Raw genomic sequence first — 17,336 nt, 5'->3', positions numbered from 1 at the left:
TATTTTTTAAGTTACATTTTTTTTTTAAATTTTATTTATTTATTTAAAAAAAAAAAAAAAAATAAAAAAATAAAAATAAAAAAAAAAATCGGTGAACATATCGGAATCGGACGATGTTAGCTAAAAATGGCAACATCGGTATCGCCCAGTTCGTTTAACGCCAATGTTAAAAACCGATGTCAAAGCTGTCATGCATACCTACAGTGGGGCAAAAAAGTATTTAGTCAGCCACCAATTGTGCAAGTTCTCCCACATAAAAAGATGAGGCCTGTAATTTTCATCATAGGTACACTTCAACTATGACAGACAAAATGAGAAAAATAATCCAGAAAATCACATTGTAGGATTTTTAATGATTTTTAACTCAGGACCTCAGACTGGGGCGAAGGTTCACCTTCCAACAGGACAATGACCCTAAGCACACAGACAAGACAACGCAGGAGTGGCTTCGGGACAAGTCTCTGAATGTCCTTGAGTGGCCCAGCCAGAGCCTGGAATTGAACCCGATCGAACATCGCCCCGTCCAACCTGACTGAGCTTGAGAGGATCTGCAGAGAATGGGATAAACTACCGAAATACAGGTTTGCCAAGCTTGTAATTGAAAAAACAACTAAACCTGTTTAGGCTTTGTCATTATGGGGTAGTGTGTAGATTGATTAAATTGTTTTTTTCCTCAATTATAGAATAAGGCTGTAACGTAACAAAATACGGAAAAAGTCAAGGTGTCTGAATACTTTCCAACTGCACTGTATAACCCTTAACAGCAAAGCTTCACAATTTCTCAGGCTCAAGAAACAACAAATGCTTCCTCTCTGCTGGCATGCCCATTTTTCACCCCACTCTCCAAACCTTCCCCCACTCTCCAAACCTACCTTCCCTCTAGAGCTGTGAGGTACACCGTATGTTACTATATACACAACCACCAGTATTGATACACAGACTGGTTTGGGTTTTTACTTTACCTTCTATAACAGTATTTTAATGTTTGGTTTGTTAAATGTGATACGCCGTGAGTAACGTCCATTTGTTTAGTTTACTCCGCTACTTGACTCATCCCTCTCCATTCCGCTTTCCACACAGACCTAGTCCCACCCCGTCACTCAAGGAGCGCATGTTGTTGTTGCTTGACGACTTTCATTCAGTCTGCATGGTCAATGCAGCACATAAAACAATGTTGATGACGATGGTGTTTCCACTTTGATCTTAATATAAATCCACAAACATTCTACAATTACAATATTAGTTTGTGTTTCTTACATCTGCAAACAGCTAGTTTGTATTTTCTTAGCAAGTTAAGCTAAATTCTGTTAGCCACTAATGTAGGGTGACCAGATGTCCCCGTTTTCCGGGGACAGTCCCCGTTTTTGGTGGCCTGTCCCCGGCTGGAGTAGTCCCGGAAATGTCCCTGTTTTTAACTGTTCATTAAAAACAGACTGCAAAGTGAAATCATATTTTACGTGGCAAGAAAGACCGGGCAGCAGAGCCTACAGGTTGACGTCTCAATCACGTTGTGCTTGTTTAGGCCAACAGAGGGGGCTGCTCGCTATAGCAGCTTCATTCACTCTTCTACTAACTATTTGCTCGCGCTAGTTTTAGAGAACTGCCGTGGAAAACTTTGCCAGAAGGTAGCAAGTATCAAGTGAATCTATAACATCACCACAAACATATTTTCAGGCCAGGTAAGTTACAATTGATACTAGCTAATGATGTTATGTCACAATTTATTATATAGATAGATGATCTGCCTTAGAAAAGGTTTTATAGCTAATGTTAGCTAGCATAACCTATGTCGACTAAATTAACGTTATCTAGCTAAGTTAGCTAGCTACTTTCATGGTAGCTAGGTTAAAAAACGTTCACATGTAAACATGCAGTGGACGGGCTATTTTGAAAATATGATTATTAAATTAATGCATAATTCTGAAAAATCTATTTGAAGATTATAATTAATGGTTTGACATAAGTGTGAAAATATATTTAGAAATGTTCATGGATAACATTAGCATAATGTTTTCTGTTAGAGTGGAGAGGAGGAAGACTGACGTTGTCACGTTCTGACCTTTTTCCTTTGTTTTGTCTTCATTTAGTATGGTCAGGGCGTGAGTTGGGGTGGGCAGTCTGTGTTTTTCTATGTTGGGGTTTTGAGTTCAGCCTAGTATGATTCTCAATCAGAGGCAGGTGTCGTTAGTTGTCTCTGATTGAGAATCATAGGTAGCCTGGGTTTCACTTTGGAGTGGGGGGTGTTTGTTTCCGTGTGAGTGTTTGTTGCCACACGGTACTGTTTCGGTTTCGTTCATGTTCACATTTATTGTTTTATATTTCATAGTGTTCAGTTTGTCTGAAAATAAACTTTATGGACACTTACCATGCTGCGCATTGGTCCTCCGATCCTTCTCGCTACTCCTCCTCAGAAGAGGAGGAAGAATGCCATTACAGGAAGAAAGGTAAAGATATGATTGCAGAGCCTGCCAATTTATTATTCCTAACAATATTTGATAAAATACAAAAAATGAGGCACGCAATGGGAATCTGTTAACCAAATTATTTTATCTAATAGTGTACTATTTATTATTAAAGATTGGAGAGGAAGGAGAAGGAAAAATTTATGGAGTAAAAAGAGTGAAGCGAGGAGTGTGGAGGAAAGGTAAAGAGAAGCAAAGGAAGAAAGAGCAGGAAGACGAGTGAAGAAAAGAGGAGGAGAAAGATTGGAGAAGAAAAAGTTGAGTAAGAAGAGTGACAGAGTGAAGAAGAGCAGACAGAGGAGGTACAATGGCTCTTTCCAAGAAACGGAAATGCCATTTTAATGACCAACATGAGAGAATTTCAATTTATACACTCAAGCCAAGACGATAGAATGGTTAACTGCACCCTTTGTAATTCCTCTTTTTCAATTTGGCAGCGGGGGAAGAACGGCAGTGGTAGAACATCAACAGACAAAAAATATAAAGCCTCTCTGATTGCCCGTGTTGGTATGCCCTCTGTCACCACATTCTTCAAGAAGGTAGAGCCTTCCCAAGAAGAATATGATTTAGCTGTGCAGGAGGGTGTCTTTGCATACCACACTATGAGACACAATCATAGTTACAGATCTATGGACTGCACAGCACAACTCACACGGAAGATTTATGAGCCAAAGTTTACATGTGCTAGGACAAAATGTGACTCACTATGGCTTCATGTGTTAGCACCATGGACAACTACTTTGGTAACACAGGACCTAGATCAGGTTGAATGTGTCCCTGTCCATTGATGCGTCCAATCATGGACATGTAAAGCTGCTGCCAATACTAGTCAGATATATGATGGCAACACATCTGTGGAAACAAAACTGCTTGGTTTTGTTGAATTGAAAGGAGAAACAGCAGAGGAAATTGCAGCTGAGGTCCTGGTGGTCATCCAAAAATGTAACCTGGAAAACAAAGTCATGGCATTCTCTGCCGACAACACACATACCGACTTTGGTGGACTGAATAGGCTGGGGAGGGTGAATGTCCATACCAAAGTTAATGTTAGGGAACGGGGTTCTGCTGGCGGAACCCTTCGCCAACAGCCAATGAAATTGCAGGGCGCCAAATACAAATCAACAGAAATCTCATAAATCAAATTTCTCAAACATACAAGAATTAGGCACCATTTTAAAGATACAATTCTCGTTAATCCAGCCACAGTGTCTGATTTCAAAAATGCTTTACAGCGAAAGCTCCACAAACGATTATGTTCGGTCACCACCAAGTCACAGAAAACCCCAGCCATTTTTCCAGCCAAAGAAAGGAGTCACAAATAGAGAGAAAATTAATCACTAACCTTTGATGATCTTCATCAGATAACACTCATAGGACTTCATGTTACACAATACATATGTTTTGTTTGATATAAATTGCAATGTCCGTACCGTGAGACGCCTAAGACAGCGCTACAGGGAGACAGGATGGACAGCAGATCATCCTCACAGTGGCAGACCACATGTAACACCTGCACAGGATCGGTACATCTGAACAACACATTTGCTGGACAGGTGCAGGATGGCAACAACAACTGCCCAAGTTACACCAGGAACGCACAATCCCTCCATCAGTGCTCAGACTGTCCGCAATAGGCTGAGAGAGGCTGGCCTGAGGGCTTGTAGGCCTATTGTAAGGCAGGTCCTCACCAGAAATCACTGGCAACAACATCGACTATGGGCACAAACCCACCGCCGCTGGCCCAGACAGGACTGGCAAAAAGTGCTCTTCACTGATGAGTCGCGAATTTGGTCTCACCAGGGGTGATGGTTGGTTTTGCATTTATCGTCGAATGGATGAGCGTTACACCGAGGCCTGTACTCTGGAGCGGAATCGATTTGTAGGTGGAGGGTCCGTCATGGTCTGGGGCGGTGTGTCACAGCATCATCGGACTGAGCTTGTTGTCAATGCAGGCAATCTCAACGCTGTACATTAAAGGGAAGACATCCTCCTCCCTCATGTGGTACCCTTCCTGCAGGCTCATCCTGACATGACCCTCCAGAATGACAATGCCACCAGCCATACTGCTCATTCTGTGTGTGATTTCCTGCAAGACAGGAATGTCAGTGTTCTGCCATTGCCAGCGAAGAGCCCGGGTCTCAATCCCATTGAGCACGTCTGGGATCTGTTGGATCGAAGGGTTGTTGAATTGAATTGTCCCTTGTATATATAGTTTTACATATTTTTTATCGCATATCCTTTCAAATATTTTGCTAAACCTCATCATCTAAATACTCTCCTGAACCCGCCTCACCCAATGTGGCGTGGATCTGCTTTTTTTTCCTAAATTATTTATATTTACTTCAGATCTGAAATCCCTGAACTGATGCTAGCCAGTTAACTACCAGATATTAGTCAGCAAACCATTGCCAGCTAACCTTCAGCTCGGAAAGCTCTCGCCAGTTCGAACATCGTGACTCTAACAAGAGCATAACGGACCTGTTATTTTTATCCCCGGATTCCTACCGCAAACTGAACAATTATCTGGATCTTCACAACTAGCTAACCGCAATCCCAGATGTCTACTCCTGGCTAGCGTTTCCATCCCAGAGCAAGCACCAATTTAGCTTGAAGCTAGCCCGGCCAGGGCTCCTGTGCTACCACCGAAGCATACTCCTGGGCTACAATATCAGCCTGCTAGCTACCTAGAGCTACTTGGAACCCTACTAATTCCACAACTGGTATATCGACGTCACCGCACGAAGAGGCAAAAACAGACTTAACCCCATCGCGACACCCACCCCCCCCAAAGGCTAACTTTCTAGCCCCTGCTATCTGCTTGCTTGCTAACCCGGTTTGATAACTGCTAAACTGCCGGGCCCTGGTCTGCTAACTGCTAGCTTGCCTGCCCGGTCTGCTAACTGCTAGCCCTTGCTAACTGCTTGCTTGCTAACCCGGTCTGCTAACTGCTAGCTTGCCTGCCCGGTCTGCTAACAGCTAGCTCTTGCTAACTGCTAGCTTGCCCTGGTCTACTAACTGCTAGCCCATGCTAACTGTTAGCTTGCCCTGGTCTACTAGTTGCTAGCTTGTTTAGCTCCGGCCTACTAACTGTTTGCCTGCTAACTGTCTGAATCGCCGTGTCCCCAGCCAGCCCAACCACTCACTCACTGGACCCATATGTTCCCTTGGCTACACATGCCTCTCTCTAATATCAATATGCCTTGTCCATTACTGTCCTGGTTAGTGATTAATGTCTTATTTCACTGTAGAGCCTCTAGCCCTGCTCAATATGCCTTAACCAACCATGTTGTTCCACAAGTTTGTTTTAATCACTGCTTTAGCACACTCTGCCAACCCAGGTGTCTTAGCCGTGTCTGAATCCTGGCTTAGGAAAACTACCATAAACCCTGAAATCTCCATTGCTAACCATAACGTTTTCCTCCAAGACAGAACTGCCAAAGGGGGCGGTGTTGCAATCTACTGCAAAGATAGAAAGTAATACAGAACTCTGCAGGCTAAGTCTGTACCCAAACAATTTGAGCTTCTACTTCTAAAAATTCACCTTTCCAGAAACAAGTCTCACTGTTGCCGCTTGCTATAGACCTCCCTCTGCCCCCAGCTGTGCCCTCGATACTATATGTGAACTGATTGCCCCCCATCTATCTTCTGAGCTCGTGCTACTAGGTGACCTAAACTGGGACATGCTTAACACCCCGGCCATCCTACAAACTAAGCTTGATGCCCTCAATCTCACACAAATTATCAATGAACCTACCAGGTACAACCCCAAATCAGTAAACACGGGCACCCTCATAGATGTCATCCTAACTAATTCACCCTCCAAATACACATCTGCTGTTTTCAAACAAGATCTCAGTGATCACTGCCTCATTGCCTGCATCCGTAATGGGTCTGCGACCAAACGACCACCCCTCATCACTGTCAAACGCTCCCTGAAACACTTCTGCGAGCAGGCCTTTCTAATCGACCTGGCTGGGGTATCCTGGAATGACATTGACCTCATTCCGTCAGTAGATGATGCCTGGCTATTCTTTAAAAAGTGCCTTCCTCACCATCTTAAATAAGCATACCCCTCTCAAAAAATGTAGAACTAGGAATAGATATAGTCCTTGGTTCACGCCAGACCTGTCTGCCCTTGACCAGCACAAAAACATCCTGTGGCATTCTGCATTAGCATCGAATAGCCCCCGTGATATGCAACTTTTCAGGGCAGTTAGGAGCAAATATACACAGGCAGTTAGAAAAGCTAAGGCAAGCTTTTTCAAATTTGCATCCTGTAGTGCTCAAAAAAGTTCTGGGACACTGTAAAGTCTATGGAGAATAAGAGAACCTCTAGGAAGGCTAGGAAACTAGCCTAGGCGGCTAGGAAACATTTTCACCACCGATAAATCCACTATAATTGAGAATTTCAATAAGCATTTCTCTACGGCTGGCCATGCTTTCCACATCGCTACCCCTACCCCGGTCAACTGCCCGGCACCCTCCACAGCAACCCGCCAAAGCCCCCACCATTTCTCCTTTACCCAAATCCAGATAGCCGATGTTCTGAAAGAGCTGCAAAATCTGGACCCCTACAAATCAGCCGGGCTAGACAATCGGACATTCCCAAAGATTGGAAAGCTGCCGTGGTCATCCCCCTCTTCAAAGGGGGTGACACTCTAGACCCAAACTGCTACAGACCTAGATCTATCCTACCCTGTCTTTCTAAGGTCTTCAAAAGCCAGGTTAACAAACAGATCACTGACCATTTCGAATCCCACCATACCTTCTCCGCTATGCAATCTGGTTTCAGACCTGGGTGCACCTCAGCCACGCTCAAGGTTCTAAATGACATCATAACCGCCATCGATAAGAGACAGGACTGTGCAGCCGTATTCATCGACCTGGCCAAGGCTTTCGACTCAGTCAATCACAACATTCTTATTGGCAGACTCGACAGCCAATCAAATGATTGCCTCGCCTGGTTTACCAACTACTTCTCTCATAGAGTTCAGTGTGTCAAATCGGAGGGCATGTTGTCTGGACCTCTGACAGTCTCTATGGGTGTGCCACAGGGTTCAATTCTCGGGCCGACTCTCTTTTCTGTATACATCAATGATGTTGCTCTTGCTGCTGGTGATTCTCTGATCCACCTATACGCAGACGACACCATTCTGTATACTTCTGGCCCCTCCTTGGATACTGTGTTAACTAACCTCCAGACGAGCATCAATGACATACAACTCTCCTTCCGTGGCCTCCAACTGCTCTTAAACACAAGTAAAACTAAATGCATTCTTTTCAATCGATCGCTGCCCGCACCTGCTCGCCCGTCCAGCATCACTACTGTGGACGGCTCTGACTTAGAATACGTGGATAACTACAAATACCTAGGTGTCTGGTTAGACTGTAAACTCTCCTTCCAGACTCACAGTAAGCATCTCCAATCCTAAATTAAATCTAGAATCTGCATCCTATATCGCAACAAAGCATCCTTCACTCATGCTGCCAAACATACCCTCGTAAAACTGACCATCCTACCGATCCTCGACTTCGGTGATGTCATCTACTCTATTCAACAAACTGGATGCAGTCTATCACAGTGCCATCCGTTTTGTCACCAAAGCCCCATACACTACCCACCATTGCGACCTGTACGCTCTCGTTGGTTGGCCCTCGCTTCATACTCGTCGCCAAACCCACTGGCTACAGGTTATCTACAAGTCTCTGCTAGGTAAAGCCCCGCCTTATCTCAGCTCACTGGTCACCATAGCAGCACCGGGTAGTAGCACGCGCTCCAGCAGGTATATCTCACTAGTCACCCCCAAAGCCAATTCCTCCTTTGGTCGTCTTTCCTTCCAGTTCTCTGCTGCCCATGACTGGAACAAATTGCAAACATTTCTGAAGCTGGACACTCACATCTCCCTCACTAGCTTTAAGCACCAGCTGTCAGAGCATTTTACAGATCACTGCACCTGTACTTAGCCTATCTACCTACCTCATCCCCATACTGGTATTTATTTATTTGGCTCCTTTGCACCCCAGTATCTCTACCTGCACATTAATCTTCAGCCGATCTACCATTCCAGTGTTTAATTGCTATATTGTAATTACTTCGCCACCATGGCCTATTTATTTCCTTAACTTACCTCATTTGCACTCACTGTATATAGACTTTTTGTTTTATTTTGTTCTACTGTATGTTTTGTTTATTCCATGTGTATCTCTGTGTTGTTGTATGTGTCGAATTGCTACACTTTATCTTGGCCAGGTCGCAGTTGCAAATGAGAACTTGTTCTCAACTAGCCTACCTGGTTAAATAAAGGTGAAATAAAATGAATAAAAAAGGGTGAGGGCTAGGGCCATTCCCCCCAGAAATGTCTGAGAACTTGCAGGTGCCTTGGTGGAAGAGTTGGGTAACATCTCACAGCAAGAACTGGCAAATCTGGTGCAGTCCACGAGGAGGAGATGCACGGCAGTACTTATTGCAGCTGGTGGCCACACCAGATACTGACTGTTACGTTTGATTTTGAACCCCCCCCCCCCCCCTCTCCCATAGTTCAGGGACACATTATTCCATTTCTGTTAGTCACATGTCTGTGGAACTTGTTTAGTTAGTCACAGTTGTTGAATCTTATGTTCATACAAATATTTACACACTTAAATTTGCTGCAATTTGTATTTATTTATTTTTGCCCTTTTTCTCCCCAATTTCGTGGTATCCAATTGTTATCGCTACAACTCCCGTACGGGCTCGGGAGAGACAAAGGTTGAAAGTCATGCGTCCTCCGATACACAACCCAACCAAGCCGCACTGCTTCTTAACACAGCGCGCATCCAACCCGGAAGCCAGCAGCACCAATGTGTCGGAGGAAACACTGTGCACCTGGCAACCTTGGATAGCGTGCACTGCGCCCGGCCCGCCACAGGAGTCGCTGGTGCGCGATGAGACAAGGATATCCCTACCGGCCAAACCCTCCCTAACCCGGACGACGATAGGCCAATTGTGCGTCGCCCCACGGACCTCCCGGTCACAGCCGGTTACGACAGAGCCTGGGTCTCTGGTGGCACAGCTGGCGCTGCTGTACAGCACCCTTAACCACTGCGCCACCCGGGAGGCCCATAAATTTAGAACTTTTATTAATCATAAACATCAAATACCATCAAATATTTTTTTTAAATACTGTATGATATTTTGGCCATATCGCCCAGCCCTATATTCCCCTTCTCTCCTACCTTCCCCCTCCAGTCTTCCCTTCCCTCTCCACCTTCTCCCTCCTGTCCACGCCATGCCTCAGCTCCCAAACATGACCTCACAGCAGGGAGGCTAGCCAGTAGCAGGTGAAAGGTTGTGAACCACCATACAAAAGACCCACTGCTGCTCCTGTACAGTGTCAAACAGCCCAGACCAAAGCTCCTGAGGATTTGGTGATCGCACTGGGCAACAGATCATAGTATTATACAGTAAAAAGTCAAGAAGAATAGCTCCGTTTAATCTCCCAAAGGCCATCTCCCTATTCATTCACCTACAAAAGACCCCCCACCCCCCCCCCCCACCCCCACCCATCTCTCGGCAGTATCTCTACATTCAGTAATGATACTACCCCGTGTTGGAAAATATTTGCGATATGCCTTTAGTGTCTGATGGCAGTCACAGTTGGGTCTCTTCCGTCTACAGTTTGTTTGAACTTGAAACACAATCTGGAACTCCTTAGAGAAGAGCGGAGATAAAAGTGTAGGGTTTCTGGGGACACACACACTAACACGCACACAACCCTCACACAAAAGCTCAATTTCAAGCTCTGCTTCCAGCAGGTTTTCTATCTGTGGTGCAGTACACAGAGGGTAGGTTGAGGATGTCATTCTGAAAGTGATAAATTAAATGTTATACAACACAGACAGGAACAGGTCCAAAGGCATGCTGTGGAAGTGGAGCCATCCCTGTAAAGAGCCAACCTAGTAACAGCTACAGAACACAATGAGGGACAGCTGTGCTCCCCTACTTCTGCCCTGCAGGCTACAGCTCAGCATAGTCTTCCCAACTTTCCCACCAGACAGTGACCACTATGTAAAAGAACAGGGAGTGGTGATAGAAGGGCTTATTCTAGATCAGGTGTTGTACATTAGAGAATAAGAGGGGTGGGGCCTGGAGAATGCAGAGTTCTTGAACACACGCTCCCGTCCACCTACCTCCCATCCTCCCCCCACCATGTGAAACGGTCACAAATCACTGGAAGCGCACCCCCCTCGTATAAACCGAGCACGTCATTAGAGCACCAGTAAATCACTAGGGAGGTGTCACTGGGAGTACTGGGGGATCCAGCCTGTCCCATCACCAGTCAGGGTGTAGCTTTACTGAGTAGCAAACTAAGGGGGGGGGGGGGGGGGGGGGGGGGGGGGGTGTCACTTCCTCTCTGGTTACATTCTCACGAGAATTAAGTGCCAGTGTAAACACCTGCACCCTGGCCTGAAGAGCTGTAGGGCTCCCTGTGCAGGTGGTGCTGTATCCCAGTGGTGTGACAGGCAGGTTTCCTTCTCTTCGTATCCATTAATATACAAAGACTTGATAGGTGTATTTTATGTTGATGAAACCTATCCAATCACTTTACAAGCCAGAGGTGATGAAGGAAATGTATGGTTACTCAGGCCTGGTGCTATGTGTAGGATTTCTTTCTGATCTGTTATGCTGATGAAATCACCTCTAGCACTCTTCAGAGAAAGCAGAAAAGGCCATTTCTCTGCAAATCTTGTCAATGGTACAAAAATTGACAATATTTCCACCACAACAATAATCAATAAACTATGTATGTCATGTACATAAACTACCCTTCTGAATCCAGCACCAAGTATTATTACATTAACACACACAAAGCCAACAAACCTATACTGCACATGGCACCCAACTCCCAGTCACAAATTGTTCCTGCACATGGTCAGCAAAAGGTACCCATGATCAATTCCGCTGTATAGCCTTCAGTGTTCCATGACAATTCCTGGGATGTTAGGGAAAACAGGGTGTTGATCTAAATCTTCAATGACAGACCCTCTGGACATAAACTCAACATAATAACCATGTGTGTAACTTTAACTTGTCTTTGTGTACATTTCAAACACACCCTTGGAACGCGCCTCGAAACGTTTTATCCACATGCAGAGCGGACTGGCTATGACGATAATTCAGACGCCTGCAAGAATGTTGAGATGAAGTGTCAATCATCTAAACGTCACTGGGTCCTGATGAGGCAACTAGCGATGTCTTCATAGGTTCAGAACAGTGAAAAAGTTTAATGTCTTTCCCCAATCATGTACAGAATGGCATTTCAGATTAAACACGTATTCGGCACTTACTTGCTTTCTTTGACGCTTTGAAAGGATTTGACCGTCCTAACCTTCGACATCCTGTCCGTGAAAAAGTATTCACTCTCACCGGAGAGAAGCTGTTCTTCATTGAGCTTCCGTTTACCTGCAAAACTTCTGTAAACAACCGCCAGCAGCGACGCTCTGAGGAAACAACAATGTTTTTTCATCAAATGAATTGGCCATTTTCATGAATAGAAGTTCATAATCAAGGTATGTACTTTGACATGTAACGTTCCTTTGAATACGCGCATGCGTACATTAATTATTTGCAGGTGTCAAGCTCAGGGGTCACGTGTGCTGAAGGAACGCGCTTCAATTAAAGATCCAAATAGGTCCTAGGTCCACTGTTTCAAATGCAGCCTTATTCAATCATTCATGTAGCCTACACCCAAAGCTGAATTTTTTTTTTAAAGTCTAGATACCATCCTTGAATTGGCATTCTTGTTGTATTCCATTTCTTTCCAATAATGATTCACTTGATATTTTATGATTTATTCAGGACATTAAATAATATCAAAAGGTTAAAATATAATGGGGAAAGTACAATCTGGAGTTCAACTAAACAAGAAATAAGGACCAAAAATGACATTACATTATTGCTTGCTGGTATGAGTGGCTTTTCCATTTCTTCCATTTATGAAACAAACCTTTCTTCCCAGTGACATCACTTGAGCCTCTGGAATGCATTTAACTCAATGTAGGAGATGTGGACACAAGATAAGACATAGATCCAGAGGGCTTCAACATGGCATCACAGTAACGTCTGATTCCTCTGATGTCTAGAGAGAGTATTTTATGACAAGGTCTCTTCATTTTAGAATATATGACACTTCCACTTCTGTATAAGGACTTTGTGACATGTAAAAAAGGGTTTTATAAATCAATTTGATTGATTGACTTATATATTGTTGTTTTTCATATTTTTCTATTGTTTGTGTTCCACTTCACCAGTCGCTCAATTGTGATTACATTTTGCTCAAAAGATCACGAATATGGATATGACATTTTCTGTAATGTTTACCAGTTCTAAGTCCCCCTGAAGAAGTCAATGCTATACTGCATTTGTAATTGTTATCAGTTCAAAAGTTAGATGGCTAGTTTTGGACTTTGGTATACAGAGGTCAGTAATACACTACCACAATGCCCCAAACCAACCCCCAAGCAGAACTGGTTAGCCTCAGTTCATGGCCAGTCCATTGGGGCCATCCATCCATGTCGCGCCTAAGGGTGTGTACTAGATTACATCGACGGAGCATTACATTAAATAAGTGGAACTGGCTGGGGGTACTGGAGGAGAGTTTCGGAAAACCCTGAGTTAAGAGGACCATCCATGTTGAGCCTGAGGGCGTGTTGAGGCTTCAGTAATTCCAACTGTCACTAGGCACGGGCAGAGACGGACACACCAATTACATCAATGAGATTCTCAATGGTCCTATGTAATCGTATAGACAGACGGTCTTTATTGAGTTCACACTACTGTGCCATCACATTACCACTACGTTACTACACATTGCTACTCTTCTGTCTGAGTGTTATCATTCATGTGAGGTACATGCTCATTTTGAATGTACACAGGAAAACTGTCCTATATGATCTCGGTGTTTTCAGTGTTTGTGGTTGGCCTTGTCAAATGCACAAACAGGGGATGAACCTAGGAAAGGTATTTTGTCTTTTTCATTTCCAAAGCAAAAAAAGTAAAAACATTAAACCAAATGATTGGAACGTATTATATTAGCAAGTGCATCATGCTTTTATTCCATTGTTCCTTTGTTTGGCCTAAAAGATGGGTTACGTAGATAATCAAATGCACCCACATGAATTTAGAATGATGACAGCAATGCTGTCAATAAAATCAGATATAAAAAAAATTGAATCTATTTGATTAGATATGCAGTCTAGGTACATTGCTAAAGTCATTGCACAATGGAAGAAAAACATGATGGTATTGTAAGATGTGCTCCCTCTCTGGCCTCTAGGTGACCGGGCTGCTCATTATGGCACACATCTGTCACCTTTGTTACACGCACCTGTCACCTTTGTTACACGCACCTGCGCGTCATCAGACTCACCTGGACTCCATCACGTCCCTGATTACCTTCCCTATATACAGTTGAAGTCAGAAGTTGACATACACTTAGGTTGGAGTCATTAAAATTCAACCACTCCACACATTTCTTGTTAACAAACTATAGTTTTGGCAAGTCGGTTAGGACATCTACTTTGTGCATGACACAAGTAATTTTTCCAACAAATGTTTACAGACAGATTATTTCACTTATAATTCACTGTATTACAATTCCAGTGGGTCAGAAATGTACATACACTAAGTTGACTGTGCCTTTAAACAGCTTGGAAAATTCCAGAAAATGATGGCATGGCTTTAGAAGCTTCTGATAGGCTAATTGACACAATTTGAGTTAATTGGAGGTGTACATGTGGATGTATTTCAAGGCCTACCTTCAAACTCCGTGTTTCTTTGCTTGACATCATGGGAAAAATCAAAAGAAATCAGCCAAGACCTCCAGACCTCCACAAGTCTGGTTCATCCTTGGGAGCAATTTCCAAATGTCTGAAGGTACCACATTCATCTGTACAAACAATAGTATGCAAGTATAAGCACCATGGGACCACACAGCCGTCATACCGCTCAGGAAGGAGACGCGTTCTGTCTCCTAGAGAGGAACGTACTTTGGTGCGAAAAGTTCAAATCAATCCCAGAACAACAGCAAAGGTCCTTGTGAAGTTGCTGGAGGAAACATGTACAAAAGTATCTATATCCACAGTAAAACTAGTCCTATATTGACATAGCCTGAAAGGCCTCTCAGCAAGGAAGAAGCCACTGCTCCGAAAGCGCCATAAAAAAGCCAGACTACGGTTTGCAACTACACATGGGGACAAAGGTCATACTTTTTGGAGAAATGTCCCCTGGTCTGATGAAACAAAATAGAGCTGTTCAGGCCATAAGAACCATCGTTATGTTTGGAGAAAAGGGGGGATGCTTGCAAGCCGAAGAACACCATCCCAACCGTGAAGCACGGGGGTGGCGGCATCATGTTGTGGGGGTGCTTTGCTGCAGGAGGGACTGGTGCACTTCACAAAATAGATGGCAACATGAGGTAGGAAAATTATGTGGATATATTGAAGCAACATCTCAAGACATCAGTCAGGAAGTTAAAGCTTGGTTGCAAATGGGTTTTCCAAATGGACAATGACCCCAAGCATACTTCCAAAGTTGTGTCAAAAGGGCTTAAGGACAACAAAGTCAAGGTATTGTAGTGGCCATCACAAATCCCTGACCTCAATCCCATAGATCATTTGTGGGCAGAACTGAAAAAGTGTGTGCAAGCAAGGAGGCCGACAAACCTGATTCAGGTACACCAGCTCTGTCAGGAGGAATGGGCCAAAATTCACCCAACTTATTGTGGGAAGCTTGTGGAAGGCTACCCAAAATGTTTGACCCAAGTTAACCAATGTAAAGGCAATGCTACCAAATACTAATTAAGTGTATGTAAACTGCTGACCCACTGGGAATGTAATGAAAGACATAAAAGCTTAAATAAATCATTTTGTCTACTATTATTCTGACATTACACATTGTTAAAATAAAGTGGTGATCCTAACTGACCTAAGACAGGGAATTTTTACTAGGATTAAATGTCAGGAATTGTGAAACACTGAGTTTAAATGTATTTGGCTAAGGTGTATGAAAACTTCCGACTTCAACTGTATGTCACTCCCTTTGGTTCCTTCCCCAGGCGTTATTGTTTCTGTTCCAGTGTCATGTCTGTGCCTTGTTCGTGTTTGGTATTATGTTACGTTTATTTATTAAAACACTCACTCCCTGAACTTGCTTCCTGACTCTCAGTTATTGTGAGAATTCCTTTGTTAACATTTGGAATAACAGAAACAGTTTTATCATAACCTTTTCATCTGATTTACTGATTGTGCTTTTTTGTTACATTTTGTATTAAATCAAACTCACTTACTCTTTTCACTGCCAACAGAGAGCACATAGTGTTTTGAAGGAGAACAGTGAGAAAAAGAGAGCTAAACCTAGTCCACTAGCCTACTTCCTGAACTCAAGTGGTCTGATTGTAGACTAAAGGGTATGAAAACAGTGTCAGTATGAGGGGAAAGACATGTCTATCATCACTGATCTAGCTGTGGGAAACTGGGTCACAAAATTGAACTTGGGCCTGCATTCACAAAGCGTCTCAGAGTAGAAGTGCTGATCTAGGATCAGACTCCCCCTGTTAACATCATACAGTATTATTCATTATGATCTGAAAGGCAAAACTGATCTTAGATCCTGTCACTCCTGCTCCCTCCCTCTCGACGTTGCCAGTCTATTAACCACCGGTCCTGGCAACTATGACTACGCACACCTGGACTTATTATTCCCCCTTTATTTAGCCCTCAGATTAAATCAGTCATTAGGTAGTATTGTTTTCTCTCACATTCTGTACACGGCTCATGTTTGGTCATCTGAATCATTTCAATATTAAACTCACGTACTGCACCTGCTTCCTGACTCCCAGTGTATTACGTTACAGATCCTAGGTTCTAGGATTATCTTCAAGTGTTTTGATGAGAGAGATCAGCTGAATCAAATGTATCTTAATGGTTGTTTCCCAAACTATTCATTGCACTTAAGACAACATTATTCATAGTCTCCCTAGGGTCTGATAATGGTTTAAGAACAATTTAGGGGGTCCCATCGGAATGATCAAATGCTCTGTTAGGTGGCATATTTGTACCTCTGAGAAAATCCTTGACCTTTCTGGTTCATTCACAGATGAAGATGATGATGAAGAAGAGGAGGGGAAAGCATTCCCCTTCATCACATGATTTACGGTCTAGGTCCCATGCCCTCTGCCGACAGACAGGAGTAAGCTTGGGCTAGTGGGTAATGTGTTCCGGAGGATCTGGGATGGACGGTGAAGGATGTGATTCCTCCACAGGGAGTAATCCTCAGAACCTGGCCTCACAACCTTTTCAACTCCATATTATCTTTCCTGTTGAGGGATGACCTCATAGTCAACTGGAGACAGGTGGATCCATGGAAATAACCAGAAGTCTCTGTGAAGGAGAAGCAGTTAGAGGCCCTACTCAGGTAACAGTCAGACAATGACTAAGCTTGTTGTTGTACTGTGTCCTCCTTCTCGACAGGATGTAGCCTCCCAAGAAGAGGGCTAACAGTCAGATAACTTCTACGCTAAAAGCAGGCTAGCAATTAGACATCTACTCTGCTACCTCAGAAAGCTGAAAGTCCTGTTGCTGAGCTAATAGGCTATATGTCACATAGGCACAAACTCCAACCTGTAGCGATCAGCCAGCTAGCAGGTAAATCTGTAAATTAGAAAGTCAGCAGATATTATCTACTATAATTGTCAGTTGCTAGCATGCTAACATAACCGATGATTAACACATATTTCATTTTAATATGAGGTTTCCACAGTGGAATATTACCCCGTATTGCATTCCAGTCATGGATAGGCCTAAATAAATTAAGCAATGGAATCACTATCCAAATAC

The 17,336-nt window shown here is 43.6% G+C and overlaps 1 protein-coding gene across 1 annotated transcript in view; it reads right to left on the bottom strand.

Annotated features, from left to right (window-relative positions):
- LOC110522355 (pleckstrin homology domain-containing family G member 1) overlaps positions 1-12,061 on the bottom strand; it is a 139,574-nt gene extending 127,513 nt beyond the window's left edge. The window contains exon 1 of the mRNA XM_036976025.2: positions 11,790-12,061. Within this exon, the coding sequence (XP_036831920.1) occupies positions 11,790-11,889 (100 nt within the window). The 5' untranslated portion in view covers positions 11,890-12,061. The remainder of the gene's footprint in view (positions 1-11,789) is intronic.
- Positions 12,062-17,336: the final 5,275 nt, after the last annotated feature.

This window comes from Oncorhynchus mykiss, chromosome 4, assembly GCF_057628025.1.
Source record: "Oncorhynchus mykiss isolate SJ-2025 chromosome 4, ASM5762802v1, whole genome shotgun sequence".
NCBI classification, from domain to species: domain Eukaryota; kingdom Metazoa; phylum Chordata; class Actinopteri; order Salmoniformes; family Salmonidae; genus Oncorhynchus; species Oncorhynchus mykiss.
This window is presented reverse-complemented; position numbering and strand designations above follow the sequence as displayed.